This window comes from Chlorocebus sabaeus, chromosome 9, assembly GCF_047675955.1.
Source record: "Chlorocebus sabaeus isolate Y175 chromosome 9, mChlSab1.0.hap1, whole genome shotgun sequence".
Lineage (NCBI taxonomy): Eukaryota > Metazoa > Chordata > Mammalia > Primates > Cercopithecidae > Chlorocebus > Chlorocebus sabaeus.
Genome location: NC_132912.1, coordinates 126,335,137 through 126,350,711, shown reverse-complemented (window position 1 = coordinate 126,350,711; position 15,575 = coordinate 126,335,137). Strand labels below are relative to the sequence as shown.

Here is a 15,575-nt window from a genome sequence, read left to right as displayed (position 1 = left end):
AAAGCTTGACGTTTTTGCCTTTTACAGACCAAGTGGAGGCATTTTATCTAAATCCATCATGGTTTTACCTTGTATGAAATAAAAAAAAAAATGCAAATCTCTATCTATCAAGAAAAATTCCTAATGGCAAAACGCATTCTTGCTTTTCAAGTTTTTAGCCCTAAAAACCCACCTACAAAAAGCTTTAAGTAAAATACCTGTTTATTTTTTATGGCTGCTGTGACTAAATTGGGCATGGCCACACCCGGATTCCCCAGTGTTGGTCACTCGTAACATTTTGCGAAGTTGGCTGCCACACAATCATATAGGTAGTGTTTGATTTTTTTTCTATCAATTATATTTTCCATTATTTCTGGGACTTTGCAGCAGAGCCGTGTGGTAGCTTGAGCCTTTTAAATCATTCATCTTCCTGACAGTGTGATGAAGTCTGCAGATTCATTGCTTTGTAGATTAATGAAATGTGACTTGTAATTTCCTTTCCTCCCCCTCCCTCTCCTCTCCACCTTTTTGTTCCATTTTTTTTCTCACTCATTAGCTGTGCCCTGCCAGGCACTAGTTAATGGGGAGTGGCCCAGTCGAGAGCAAGGGTCAATACACTTTGAAATGTACATTGTTTGGAGTATGTGTGCTTTCACGCCAGACTCCTTTGAGCCCCTCTGTTTCTGCAACCCCGCACCTTCTCCTCCACAGCGAAGGAAGGTATTGTGGTCGCATCAGATGCACAGAGCTGTAAGGAATGTGGCTGTGCCTTCCCTGCTGAAGCTGGTGACAAGAGAAGGATGCCAGTTAGGGAGAGAACACAAAGGAGTATCTCACCACCCCAGCTAGGACTGAAGGCTTGTGAGGAACTATCTGGGGCACATCATGGCCCCTTGTTCACACACTTCAGACGGGAAGTAGCATTTTGCTTTCGAAGCCCGTCTCTGGCCATGTGTTCTCAGCAAGGTGATACACTCTGGAAGGCTGGCGGGCGGCAGCAGGACAGCAAGGCCCAGGCTTCTCCACTTCCCTCTGGTTTCTCATTTTGCCAATTCTTCTGAAACTTCCTGTGCTCTGAAGACACATATTGCAAAATGGCAGGCTCACTCCAGAACATTTAAATATCGCATTTATTTTGGTGCTAATGAGGACTAAAAGGGTGGAAGTAACAATCGTTTTCTCTGCAGACAGGTGTTCAGCCCTCCCGGAAAGCTGAAACCTGTGCTCACTGGTGGCCTGTTGTCCCCTGGCCTTCTTGCACTGTCTATAATTCCACACTGCGGGTTTGACCGAAGGAATTTTGACCAGTCTCCTTCAATGAGACGGGGGCCCATGTGAAGGATTTTCCATTGACTTGGCTCTGTCCCACCCTTTTTATTCCACTGCTCTCACTGCAAACACCCTCAGTGTTTCATCACAGGCTTAATCAGAGGCCCGTTGCTGATGACATGTGAATGGTTCGAATCTGGCATTGGGTAGAGTGGCTGTATACTTAACGCCATTTTGCCTCTGACTTCAGTGACCAGGCAGCAGATTGATACAGTTGCTCTTGACACCCCAAAGCCACGGTTTTGATACTGAGTATTGCAGGAGAGGGTTCCTTCTGGTGCACTGAGTGAGAATGAAGAAAATTTGTCCAAGGCACACAGTACTCCTGCTTTCTGTGACCCTGGCCCTAGAGCCCAGGGAGAGTGGTCAGAGGGACCTTCTACTGGGTGAGTCGTACAGAGCACAGCTTGCTAATCATCATCCTGTTCAAAACAAAAATGGTGGGAAGGAAGCCACTGATACTTCAAGCCATCAAACACTCATCTATTTATTTCACAAATGTTGGCTAGTATAGTGGGTGGAGTGGTGGCCTCCCCAGAAGATAATGTCTGCTTTCTAAAACCCCACACCTGGGAATGTTAGCTTATTTGGAAAACGAGTCTTGGCAGGTATCATTATATTCCGGGTCTCCAGATGGGGTCACCCTTTGTTACCTGGAAGCAAGACAGAAGAAGAGGAGAAGCCCATATGAAGACAGAGGCAGAGAGCTTAGTGATGTGGCCTCCAGACAAAGAATGCCAGGGGCCCCCAGAAGCTGCAAGAGGCAAGGGAGGCTCCTCCCCTAGAGGAGGCTCACCCTCCCAGAGGCTTTGGAGGGACCACAGACACCTTGGTTTCAGACTTCTGGCCTCTGAGACTGTGAGAGAATAAATTTCTGTTGCTTTAAGCCAACCATTTGGTGGTAATTTACATTGTAACAGCAGCCCTAGGAAATGAGTCCCGACACCCACTACACATCAGGCTGGTGCTTCCTGTCCTGCTGTCGTCATGCCAGGAGGCAGAAGGCTTGTCTGCTTTCAGGTGTACTGGGGGAGTGGGTTTGCCTACAAGTCCCCAAGCAGTGATGCTGTATTCGGAGCCGTAGGCAAGGGCATGCAGACCTGGGCCCAAACCCTGACGCTGACCCTTTCCAGACACATACGTGGTCCTGGGTACGATTCTTTCCCTTCTCAACCTCAATTTTCCTATTTGTAAAATTGTGCTGTGTTGCCTACCTCTTCTGGGTTTGGGATGAAAATTAAGTCACCTAATGGCTGCAGAGTGCTTAGGACAAATCCTGGCTTATAGGAGGCACTCGGCAAATAGTGGTAAGGATTGCAATTTTTGGAATCAAAATAGAAGACTGTCATAGAGCTATAGCTGAGACAGCATAACTGTAGAGAGAAACTTCATCAAACACTTAAAACCTGTAGTGTTCATGAATGATAGCTTTACTCCAAAAATGGAGCATTAAACTTTTTTACTTTAATAAAGTATTTTATCTAAATAGCATTATTTCAGTTCTTTTGGCTTTTTTGTCAAAGCCACACTTCCATGTGTCTGTCCTCACCACACACCATTCTGGCTGCATCTTCTCTCCAGACTCTCTAACTCACACACATTTGCTCTAATGCAAATTTTTGTCTGTAGTAGATACTTGATACCTCCCTGTTTAAACAAGGCCTTCTGAATGTTCTTAAACATTTCTGCTTCCCCCTGTGTCCCATTCCCCAGTGCCATTTGGAGTATTGTTCAGTTACACTGTTGTCCCATTGGCTTGGCAGGTCTGAACGATTTCAGCTACCTTCATACAAACTGCTTCGAACTGTCCATCTATGTCGGCTGTGATAAATACCCACATGAGAGTCAACTGCCCGAAGAGTGGGAGAATAACCGGGAATCTCTGATCGTGTTCATGGAGCAGGTAGATTGAGGGCATGTGGCTGGGATGAGGGGGACTAGCTGGGGGATGAGGCTGCCAGGTGGCTGAAAGTATGGGATGGAATTAGAGCTTCAGACCTTGGCCGTCATACTGGGCCATCTTAGTGCTTTGAGGAGCAACTCTGTGTTGACACTTGAGCAGGCCCCAGGGAAGAGAGCTCTAAACCAATAGTCATTGTCCCCACTGGCCTGGAGCAATTGGGACTGGTTCCTGGGCTCTCTGATGCTGCTCTGCAGGGAACAGGTGCTACGTGTTTGAGCCAACATGCCCAGGCCCCTTGTCTCAGTCTGCTCTGGCTGCCATCACAAAACACCACAGACCAGGTGGCTTACAAGGCAGACTTGCAGCTCTGGAGGCCGGAAGTCCGAGACCAAGCTGCCCACAGGGTCGGTGTCCTTGGAGCCTTGTCTCCTCGGCTGCCATCTTGCCACCTCTTCACATGGTGGTTATCCTTCTGTGCATGTGCCTCTGTGTATGAGTCCAAATTTCCTCTTCTTAGGAGGACGCCACCTTAACAGCCTCATTTTCACTTAATTACCTCTTTGAAGGCTCCATCTCTAAATAGTCACATTCTGAGATACTGGGGTTGGGGCTTCAACATATGAATTTGGGGGCTGGGGTGGGGTGGGGACACAATTGAGTCCCTGACACCCTCCCAGGCCTTCAGAGTCACTGTTGCAGGTGGCAGGGGTGAATGACCTGGGAGCAGCTTTAACAAGTACCGCTGGGCTCTGCTACCCAGCTGGGGAGGGGCTGCTGCTGCCTCCACTGAGAACCTTGGACACCTCCCTGCCGTAGGCTGTCAAGGACACATCCATCTTGCAGCATTAGTGAATTCACCAGTTCTAGTTCTGCAACTAACCAAACAGTATCCAGGCCCCACTAAGGAACGGACTAACTGGAAAGCAATGGATTAAACAGAAACAAGTGTCAAGCCTCAGGGCTCCCGCTTTTTCTAAGTGTTAATTCGGACTCCACCTTAACCTCCGTCCATTTGGAAGTGAGACCCTGAGGCTGGACACAAGGTTCCCCTTCCATGGGTTGTGCTCAGCAGTCAGAAGGCACATTCAGCCAATGGCTTTGGCTGGCACTTTTGGCTGCACTTCTGCACAGGGGGCAGAGGTTGGCACCAGGATTTAGCATCTGACTCTGTCCCATGATGGTCTTGGGAGACTCAGCCTCCAGTGAGTTTCCCTGGCACAGAAGGGTGTGAGTCCATTTTTCCTTCTAAGGGGAACCTCTCACCCAAGGAATTCCTGTTCCCAGCCTGGAATTTTGTAAGAGAAGGCTCTTTTTCCTTTGCATCCCTGTAAAGAGAAGGACTTGACTGTAACAACCTAATCAGTCTTAAGTAATGATGCCATTTAACCAAAAGGCCTCCTGTGGATAAAATGCCTAGTCCTCGTAATATGCATAAAGTCATTGGTAATGATGGAATGTCACCTTGGATTGGCACATCGTTCTACAAGTGGGGAAACTGAGGCATAAGGTTCAAGTGCATCGCATGACACAATTAAGTCTTTGGAAAGGTCTATGCCTAGAGTTGTCATCTGTAGGAAGGTTTCCTTGAATTGTTTGTTTTCCCTCTGACTTTTAAGTCAGCAAGTCCCAAAAAGTCAAAATAAATATGCCTATAAAAATTAAATTTCAGTTTGTAGTAAATGTGTTTCTGTGAACCGTCTTGGATCCTAATATTTTTTAAGCCTCTGGGCATTTTGATGGAAGACTTTCTGGTGCAAGAACCCAAAAGAAATGCAGAAGTTTACATTCCAAATCCATACGGAGCCAGGCAAGCCTATAACCCGAGGACTCCTGTTTTTCTAAGAGATAATTTAATTGGTGTTTTTCTCTTCTTTTCTCCTTTCTCCTTTCTCCTTTCCCCTGCTTCCCACTTAGCCTTTTTTGAAATGCAAAATAACCTGTCACTTCCCCCTCAGCAGACATTCCCTGCAGGGCAAGCTTATCTGTGCTCCAAGGCAGAACGCCCACCTCCAGGGGCTGGCCTTGGAGGGCATGCTGAAAGCATGCCCGCTGGCCACTTTTACAACTTATTTCTGCCCAGGAAGGTGCCAACTCAACTGTCTGGTAGATAAGACACCAGGCTAGCAGGGTCTAGATACGACACCTGCCCTTGCTCACTAGCTCCCTCCCCTCATAAAAGTATCAGCTTTTTGCTCCAAAGGAGAAGTGGCACATTTTAAAGCAGGATGGTTCCCTAATGCTAGCTTCAGAAATAAGTTCACCTTTCTTACACCAAGACCTCACCCTTGTTAATTGAACCCGACAATGCAGTGAGCAATGAACCTGCTTTTTGGTTCCATGCCCCTGAGCAAGACGTGGTGCTCTGTGAGTTCTTGGTGGGAACCGGCCGATGGCAGGTTGACAGCCCCCTCCATTGTGCCGGTTGTGTCCAGAGCTGGTCGGTGGCCTCACCCTGTGTCTCATGTTCGCTGAGCAGGTTCATCGTGGCATTAAAGGCTTGGTGAGAGATTCACATGGAAAAGGAATCCCAAATGCCATTATCTCCGTAGAAGGCGTTAACCATGACATCCGAACAGGTAACTGCAAATGTGTACCAACTGTCTCTTGGTAAGAAATATCCATTTTTTTAGGTGTTTTACTTGGGTTACAATCATGAAATGACTTCTGGAAACGTCTTACTCAGAGCCGAATTACAGTCTCCTTCCTCTAAATTTCCCACTTTTCAAGAGACCCTTGAAAGGGAGGTTTTCAACCTGTGCTTCCTGGTTGCTCTCTGTCCCTTGCACAGGATGGTCATGCAGCAGCCAGCTGACCTCCAGGTGCAGTGGAAGTTTCTAAGGAGTTGAGGAAGCAGCTCTGTCTCTATGGAGTTGTTGCATCTGCAGGCATCTTAGCTCTCAGACCAGGTGGAATGTGGCCTGTGTCCTTAAGCCCAGAGGGGCCAGGGAGGGAGGGAGCCAGGCTGCTCCGGAGAGGGAGAAGCCATAAACTGGGCGACTTGTGGAGGAGTGGAGAGTTTGAAGGGACCAGCAGCAAGATGACAGCTGGAGGGGTGGGTTGGGACTGGCCTTACATGCCCCTCCAGAGAGGATGCAACTTTTCCATTAAAGCACAGGAAATCACTGAGCGTGATGTCTTAGGAAGACTCAGGTGTCTGTAATGTGAAGGGTAGGATAAGAATAACAGTAATAATAAACGTGGGCATCTCCTATATGCCACTCTGTTAATAGCTTTCTTGTATTAACTCTGTCATTTGACTGCATCGTTCCTCACATAAATTGTATCTTTCTTGATGCTGTCATTAGATGAGATATATCAGGGAGACCCAGCTCCCACTCACTGGAAGGGATGAGTGTCTGATGGTGTTAACTAGTCAGGGTTAGCACGCGTGATTCCCTTTTGAATGCAGGGTAGAAAATTCTAGGAACTTGGATAATCTGAGGGTCAGAGAATGATCTCTAAAAGGCAGTGCTCACATCTTATTCCAACTCTCTTTGCTATGGAAGAAAAGAAATTGTAAGACCCAGGGTTTTATAAACCAAATTCAGTTTCCAGTTCCTAAAACACCAAAACAATCTCCCATTTTAAAATGCACTTATGAAGTGGCCACACCACGTCAGGACAGCAGAAGGCTGCCCCTGGATCACTCAGCAACAGCAGGAATAAGGAGCTGTTCCCCACACGATCTGTTCTCAAAGAACGCTCACACATGCTTTCTCTCAGTTGTTTTCACTTTATCCCTCTGAGGGAGACAGGCCATTCTTTCCCACTCATTCAGGTGAAAAACAGCAGCTCAGGGAGGGCAGTGACCCACTGATGGTTAAGGGGTTAGAAGAGTTTGGCTTCAGGTCTCTGACCCCCAGGTGGGCTGGAAGATGCCCTACAGGTGCCCCTCAGGGTCCCAGAGGACTCTGCCCTGTTCTTTGCTGGTTAGAAAGTGATATGAAAACAAAGGTGCTTAACAAGTCCAGGTTTTTCTTTTGTGCCACAGGGTTGTCATGACCTGGGATGCCCCACTTACAACTGACAATGCTGTGTCCCACTCCCCAGCCCTGTCCTAGGCAAACAGGGCCATGATCTGACTTCCCACTGCTCCTCATGGACTGACAGCCACACAGGGGGTCATCACTGTGGCGCCTCTGTCCACCTGAACCTTCTTCCCTGGAGGGGTCCCTGGGTTCCTGCCTCCTGCCTTTCAGGTCTTTGCTCAGATGGCACCATCTCACTGCAGCCAACCCTGACCCCTGTGAGCATGGCACACCTCCCTGCTGCCCTGTTGGTCCCTCTTACCTGCCCCGACTTTGTCCCTTCCCCGTGGCACGTCTCCCTTCTAACACATCACGTAATAGGCTCGTGTGTACTCTGCTCGTTATTTGTTTCTGCCTCTTCACCCCCACGAGGTCAGGAGCCCTTGACTGTTTGGTTGGTTTGTTCCTCAGTGTATTATGAGCCCCCTGCCTGGCCACTTCTGAGCAGTGGATGCTCAGTAAATACTTGTTGATGAATGGGCGGATGAACAGTCCATGATGTTCCAGGATTACCCAGTGAGAGGCAGAGCTATGATTTGAGCCAAGCGCTAGAGACTTCAAATCTGGTGCTCCTTCCTTTATTTCCATGCTATTTTTCTTGATCAGGGAGGAGAGGCTCCTTCTCTGCAAACTGTTTCCATGATCCTGTCGTGTCAACAAAAGATCCCATTCCACCTGCCAGGAAGCAGACTTTGGGACATTAGGATGAGGTGAGGCTGGGTTTCAGACCTGGCCCACATACCTTTCATTGCCAGGCTCCCTAGCAGTGGGCCTGGCCTAAAAGACCAAATATGCAAATGGGTGAACTGTGTCTAAAATGCCACAAAATTGTAGATTGCTGTATAATGCCATAAATTGCATTTTCCCCGCCTAGTTACTGATTTCTTCACTTAATAATATTTTCTGAACATTCATACCGTTTGTCACTGATCTTATAGCCATGAACCATGAGGCTTCACACCAAATACCATGGAATTTTGTACATCATAGCCCCTCATAGGTGTTCATTTTTTCCATATATTTATTCACCATTCCTTAATTAATTCAGCAAATGTAGATTGCATAGCTGTAATGTGCCAGAGACCACGCAGAGTGTTGGCGATCATTATGCATGAAAGGCTGTGTGATGTGGTTCTGCATAGGATTTGTATTTTAAACATTACAAATGAAGTTCCTTTGAAATGACAATTCTAGAAGAGCCTAGAACATTCCTTGACTATTTAGTGCTTTGTATGCAATGTGAGAAAACATAAGAGTTTTGAACTGAGTGGGAGATAAAAAGACCCTGGGTCCCCATAAGCCAAGATAGAATACTTTGCCTAATGGGTGCTGAGTTTCAAGCCCCTGCAATCAAGGAGACAGTTTTGATGAGCTAATGGGAAATGCAACTCCCTCCCTTGATTTTTCCCTCTATAAATAATTTCCCAGTGTATTATCATGACAGATAAACTCCATACTTTACACACGGCTCTTTATTCTGTTTCAGAATCTTTCGGTTCTCAAGAAAAGCTCTGAATTTGCCTTGATTTCTGTCTGAGGTTTATGTGATCTGACAAGTTTTATTTTGGGATGGATTTTGCATAAAGTAAACAGAGGTATTAAATGGAATTCCACAGGGAGGGAAGCTGGTAGGAATGCTTTGAGTTAGATGCATATCAGTGCGTTGGACAGACACCCGGCTCACTGTTCCACACGACTGTCCTTTACTTGGTGGGTGCTGACCTGACCTGCTCGTGTTGACATTCTTTAGACCTGAGTTGCCCCTTCTGCCCGTGTATGGGAGATTGGTCAGGGTGGTGGGAGAAATTATAAGGAAAGACACAAACCTTGTTAGAAGGTCAGGAGGTTTTGCAAAAACTTCAGAAGGGCAGAGTAGATAACAAGGGAATGTAAAGGAATTTATCTAAATCAATTTGTTTACTTATGTCTCCAGAAACCAACCTTTGATCATTTGTGTGTAGGACTGCTCTCTACTCAGGGGGTCGACAATGTTAATTACCCACAAATTGTGTTTGCTCCAAGCCTTTGTCATTAAATCTGTACTAAATAAATACAAACATTCCTGGCTTATGGGGGCTGCACTCTTGTCAGTGGTGCTAAGTCGTGCAGTCCCCTATCCACATGCTCAGGCAAAATACTTGTGTCTGCATACTTCTTTCATCCATTGCTTGGCCAGAGTCTGTGGGACAGGCTTGGCATGCGTGAATGCCTGGGATGCCCATTATGTGTTGACTTCCACTGCAGCTCCCTAGAAGGTTCACCCTGAACACAGACCTGAGCACCCATGGGGACAGCAGCCCAACACTGCATCTCCCACTTTTCATAATGTGATTCCAGACTTTTCCAGTGGCTAGAGACAGAAGCAGAGAAAATGAGAGCCTCAAGGAAGACATTGGGAAAATAGCCAAGAACTGAGGACAGTGTGCCCTGCCAGGCCAATGAGGGCATCAGGCAGATCCATGTCTCCGCAGTAGAAGCTTTCAGATGACAGGGCCAATGCCCCTCATTCTGACTGTGTGAAGCCACACACAGTCCTGATCATTGTATTCATTCTTTTGACCTTTCTTATTGAGCTCCTACTGTGCACCAGACTGGAAATACTGCAGTAAAACAAGTATGGCCTCTAAAAGTACACATTCTAGTGAAGGAAACCTAGAGATAACTCCAAAATGAAGATTTAAAAGTTTACTATGCACTGTGATCAGTGCCATGAAAAAAAATAAATCAAGTGATATTTACAGATAGATGGGAAAGCCAAGGAAGGGTCCCTCCCTAAGGGGACATACACAGGCTGGACTTTAGAAGAGCAAAGAATAGCATTCAAGTTGGAGGGAACAGTAATTGCAAAGGCTCAGAGTCAAGAATCAAGAAACAAAAGGAAGCCTTGTGTGGCTGGAGAGAGGCTGGCTGGGACCAGTGGAACGCAATGATGTGGAAGGGGCCCACAGGATCTGCGTTGGGTTTTGCTCTAAGCACTGAGCCCTCATCTGAATGGGGTGAACTCTCAGGCTCACAGGAACACTGTCTCCACCTGCTTGTCTATTTCTCTTCAAAAATTAGAGGGCTTACCTGACAGGGCCACAAGGACAGAACAAATTTCTTGAAAATTAGTAAGAATAGCTTTCATTATTAAAAACAAACTCTAGGACTGGCGTGGTGGCTCATGCCTGTAATCCTCGGCACTTTGGGAGTCCAAGGTGGGCGGATCACCAGGTCAGGAGTTCGAGACCAGCCTGGCCAATATGGTGAAACCCCGTCTCTACTAAAAAAAAAAAAGAAAGAAAAAAGAAAAAAAAAGTACAAAAATTAGCCAAGCATGGTGGTGCGCACCTGTAATCCCAGCTACTCAGGAGGCTAAGGCAGGAGAATTGCTTGAACCCGGGAGGCAGAGGTTGCAGTGAGCTGAGATCACGCCACTGTACTCCAGCCTGGGCGATGGAGTGAGACTCTGTCTCAAAAAACAAAACAAAACAAAACAAAAAATCAAACTCTAGGCATTTAAATGGAATCTTGCAAGGCCTGACTTTAGAAAGGGTGAAAGGAAGTAGACCTGGCACAGGAGTTGGGAACAGCAGTGGGAACAGTATATGCAAAACCCAGAGGTGTGAGATGTGTGTGTCCTGAGACACCACTGCAAGGCACTCAGAATGGCCAGAACAAAGGGGTGTGAGATACAAGGGGGGAGGGCAGGAACTGGGACCCCAGAGGCTCCAGCCACCCAAGGACTTTGGATTTCATCGCCATGTGGCCCTGCGATAACGGCAGGTTTAGGGAGTAAGCACCATGATGTGTATAAGAAGGCCAGCAACAGCACAGAGGGTGGACTGGGGAGGGGACAGGGAGAGCTTCTTCTGGCTTTTTCGGGGACAAGGGGAATCACAAAGGCTTCTTATTAGAAACATGAAGTTGAGCCAGTTATGCTGATAACCATTAATTGTGGGTTTCTTTCACTGCTCAGCTTACTGAGGACCTCCCTTGGTGAGAACCGGGGCTGCCCCCTCCCTGAGGTGTTTAACCTCCAAGTGCCATTGAGTCAGGTGCTCCCACTGAGAGGTCTGCTTCCAGGGGCCTCCAATGGCCAGCGCCCCACAACAGTTGTTGGTGGGGGCAGGCTCTTGGCCTTAACTAATCCCCTCTGAGCACTTTTGGTAGTTGAGATCTGATATGCCCCGCTTCTCAAGCCAGTAAGCCACGTGCTCTCCTGGTCGCTCACTTCTCTCCAGCCCATTCAGATGAACCAATGTTCTGACCTGTTCGGTGTTCAATCCAGGAGGATAAACGGCATGCATGTTGAGCACGGAAGAGGAAAACACGGGCTCTACAGGTGCCTACAGCTTTAACACAGAGCCGAGGCAGGAAGCAGAGGCCATTTCCACTCTCAAGAATGCGCTGCCTGGTAGCAGGGAGAGGGGAGAGGACAGGCAGGGCACGTGGAGGAGGTGGCTCGCTTGGGCTTGTCAGGGACTGTGGGAACCCTGAGGGAGATCTCCAGAGACAAACTTTGCTGTGAGGCTCGAGTCACCTGCTGGTAAAACTCAGCCTGTCGATGTGCTCCTGAAAAGGTATGAAGGGGAATTTTATTTAGTTGAAGAACTTGCCATTTCACTAAAAAAGACCCAGGACACATGCCAGGAGCCGCCCACCTGAGCGTGTACCTGGGTCTGTCAGATGAGTCCCATTTTCCTTTCAGCTCCTTAATGATGTACTTGTGGCAAACGACTGCCTCCACGTTTCACTTCCCGTCACATCCTGTGCTCCTGTGAGCTCAGCGTATTGCACTGGGTGTCTCGGATGAACTGGGATTAGAATGTTCATGATTTCAACATGATGCTTCAAAGTGTTATAGATCTGTGTATATGGGAGATGTGTATTTACAAACACATACATAGTTTTCTTCCATCCATTAGAAGACTTCAGGACTTGTTAAGACAAGCAAACCTTGTCCAGGGACTACTAAGTACTTGATCAAACCCAACCTTTTCTCTACCTGGCTCCAAAACTTTAGATTGGGCAGGACATTCAGATTGTCACGAGTGAAAGACTGCTGATTATTAGCTGTGTGACCTGGAGCAGGATACTACACTTCTCTGGGCATCAAATTACTCACGTAGAAAAGGGAATAAGTGTGCAGCCTGTATCACAGAGTCACTTGGAGGGTTCAGTGAGCCAGTGCCAGCCTCGTCTTTCTGTGTGTGGGTAGTGTTCTCCGGGATGGCCTCTGGTGTCTCCTTTTCTGTCTCATGGTCTCTGATATGCTGTGGATCTAAATGTTCTCACCAGGCTGTAGGCTCTCTGGGAGAAGTCACCTCAGCCTAGAACCTCTTTTTTTTTTTTTTTTTTTTTTGAGCCAGAGTCTCACTCTGTCACCCAGGCTGGAGTGCAGTGGCATGATCCCGACTCACTGCAACCTCTGCCTCCTGGGTTCAAGCGATTCTCCTGTCTCATCCTCCAGAGTAGCTGGGATTACAGGCACCCACCACCACACCCAGCCTCCCAAAGTGCTGGGATTATAGGCGTGAACCACTGCACCTACCACAGGGATCCAGCCTAGAGCTGAGGATGGACCCAGGTCACGTTAGGTACCTGGGAGGTAATTGGCCGGTGGTTACCTGGGAGGCATGGGCACCACCTCAGCTCCAGCTTGGGTCTCATGTGGTCTCAAGGCTCCCCTGCCCCGCAGCATCCACGTATAGATGCCCCTGCAACTCCCAGGTCTCTCCAGGCCCCAGCCAGGGAACGGGGTACAGGTGCCAGGGCCTCTCCTGGGTCATCTGACCTCAGCCCAGCTAGTCCTTTCCTTCTCTTTCCAGAAGTGAAGAGCCCACGCCTTTAAAAAATGGTTATTGTGTACTTGCAGCCATGCTAAGGAAGCCAGGAGGCCCTGCACTGATGGCTTTTCAAGATGGCATTTTGTGGCGAGGGCATACCGTTTGGAAGTTCAAGTTCATAATGAGTGGCTCATATTGTCACAGAGCAAGGAGCATTAGCGATCGGCTCTCCAGCTTTGCTCCTGTGTACTGACACTGTGGGAAGCCTATATCTCCCCTCCCTGTTCAAACCATTAAGGCAGCTTTCAGAGAGGAAAACATCTTGGCTTCCAAAATGCATTAAGAATTTGCATCTGCAGGAGCTAGGATTCCACGTTGCCAGCCTGAGAGTCTTTCTCTGGCCCAGGGAGCTGGTCTTGGAGGAGGGCTGGCGGGATTTGCATTAGCAAGAGCTGCTCTGAGTCTCCCCTGGTTTTCCTTTCCACAGCCAACGATGGGGATTACTGGCGCCTCCTGAACCCTGGAGAGTATGTGGTCACAGCAAAGGCCGAAGGCTTCACTGCATCCACCAAGAACTGCATGGTTGGCTATGACATGGGGGCCACACGGTGTGACTTCACACTTAGCAAAACCAACATGGCCAGGATCCGAGAGATCATGGAGAAGTTTGGGAAGCAGCCCGTCAGCCTGCCAGCCAGGAGGCTGAAGCTGCGGGGGCGGAAGAGACGACAGCGTGGGTGACCCTCCTGGGCCCTGGAGACCCGTCTGGGACCCACACAAATTAAACCAACTTGGTAGTAGCTCCATAGTGGACTCGCTCACTGTTGTTCCCTCTGTAATTCAAGAAGTGCCTGGAAGAGAGAGTGCATTGTGAGGCAGGTCCCAAAAGGGAAGGCTGGAGGCTGAGGCTGTTTTCTTTTCTTTGTTCCCATTTATCCAAATAACTTGGACAGAGCAGCAAAGAAAAGCTGATGGGAGTGAGAGAACTCAGCAAGCCAACCTGGGAATCAGAGAGAGAAAGAGAAAGAGGGGAGCCTGTCCGTTCAGAGCCTCCTGGCTGCCTGGAAAAGGATTCTGGTATTTCCCCTGTTTGCGTGACAGCAAAGATTCCACATGCGTTTGCAATTTGCACAGCTAAAATTGCAGCATTTCCCCAGCTGGGCTGTCCCCAATGTTACCATTTGAGATGCTCCCAGGCATCCTTCGAGAATCCACCCTCTCTGGCCCTGGGACATTGCAAGCTGCTACAGATAAATTCTGTGTTCTGTTGACAATAGTGTCATTGCCAAGTGCACACCAATGAGCCTCTTGAATCCATTTAGTCTCCTTTTTCAACAAAGAAGTGTGTTCAGAAAAGGAGACAGAGGCTGAGATCACTCAGGAGTTTTGTTGGGCGGTAAGCATGGAGCTTCTTGCACAAATTCTGGGTCCATAAAGAACCCCCAAACTCCCTGCTGATCCAGTAGCCCTGGAGTCTCCCCAAGTAGGGAAAGCCAGAGGTGCCAGCCTTCCTGAGGGGCCAGATAATTTAGCCCGGATCTCCTCTTTTACCTGCTAGGACTGGAAAGAGCCAGAAGGGGGGTGGCCTGAAGCCCTCTCTCTGCTTGGGGTATTGCCCTGTGTGGAACTGCGTGCTCATGGGCTGGCCTCATGTCAGTCTGGGAGTTATTTTTGATATGTGGAATGCCAGATCTTCCAAATTAGGCTAAATGTAATGAAAACCTCTTAGGATTATCTGTGGAGCATCAGTTTGGGAAGAATTATTGAATTATCTTGCAAGGAAAAAGTGTGTCTCCGTTTTTGTTAATGTTGCTGCCTCATTGACCTGGGAAAAATGAAAAAAAAAATAATAAAGAAAGCAAATGGTAAGACCCTTCTGGTGTGTTTGGCTTTTCTGGGTAGGCTTGCAGCCACCCCACTACCTCTTTCTGAGGTTGGTCAGCCTAGACAAGGTGCCTGCTTGGGGGTGGCCATCCTGCATCCCGACTAAGCTCAGCACTGATGCTGACAGCACTACGTTCCCTGCCTCCTTCCTAGGAGACACACATGTTTGGGACCCACTATTGGCTCTTGGAGATACCCGTGAGCATCTTTAGAGAAAAGATTCTCATGTAGCTTTTGCACAATCTATACTCAAGGTCAGCTAACTTTTCTTTAAAAGGGTCAGTAAATATCTTAGGCTTTGCAAGCCACACAGTCTCTGTCATCACCACTCAGTTCTGCTATTGTAGCACAAAAGCAAACATACACAGTACAGAAATGAATGGGTCAGCACTTTGGGAGGCCGAGGTGGGCAGACTGCCTGAGGTCAGGAGTTCAAGACCAGCCTGGATAACATGATAAAACCCTGTCTCTACTAAATATATAAAAATTACCTGGGTGTGGTGGCACGTGCCTGTAGTCCCAGCTACTCAGGTAGCTGAGGCAGAAGAATCATTTCAACCGGGAGGCATAGGTTGCAGTGAGCCAAGATCGTGTCATTGCACTCCAGCCTGGATGACAGAAAAAGACTCCGTCTCAAAAAAAAAAAAAAAAAAAAAAAGAAATGAATGGGCATGGCTGCATTCC

The 15,575-nt window shown here is 48.0% G+C and overlaps 1 protein-coding gene across 2 annotated transcripts in view; it reads left to right on the top strand.

Moving 5' to 3' along the window:
- Positions 1 to 14,878, top strand: part of CPXM2 (carboxypeptidase X, M14 family member 2) — a 146,686-nt gene extending 131,808 nt beyond the window's left edge. For both annotated transcript variants that reach the window (XM_007964327.3, XM_007964326.3), the window contains 3 exons: positions 3,072 to 3,211; positions 5,688 to 5,787; positions 13,495 to 14,878. In XM_007964327.3, the coding sequence (XP_007962518.3) occupies positions 3,072 to 3,211; positions 5,688 to 5,787; positions 13,495 to 13,748 (494 nt within the window). In that variant the 3' untranslated portion in view covers positions 13,749 to 14,878. The remainder of the gene's footprint in view (positions 1 to 3,071; positions 3,212 to 5,687; positions 5,788 to 13,494) is intronic.
- Positions 14,879 to 15,575: the final 697 nt, after the last annotated feature.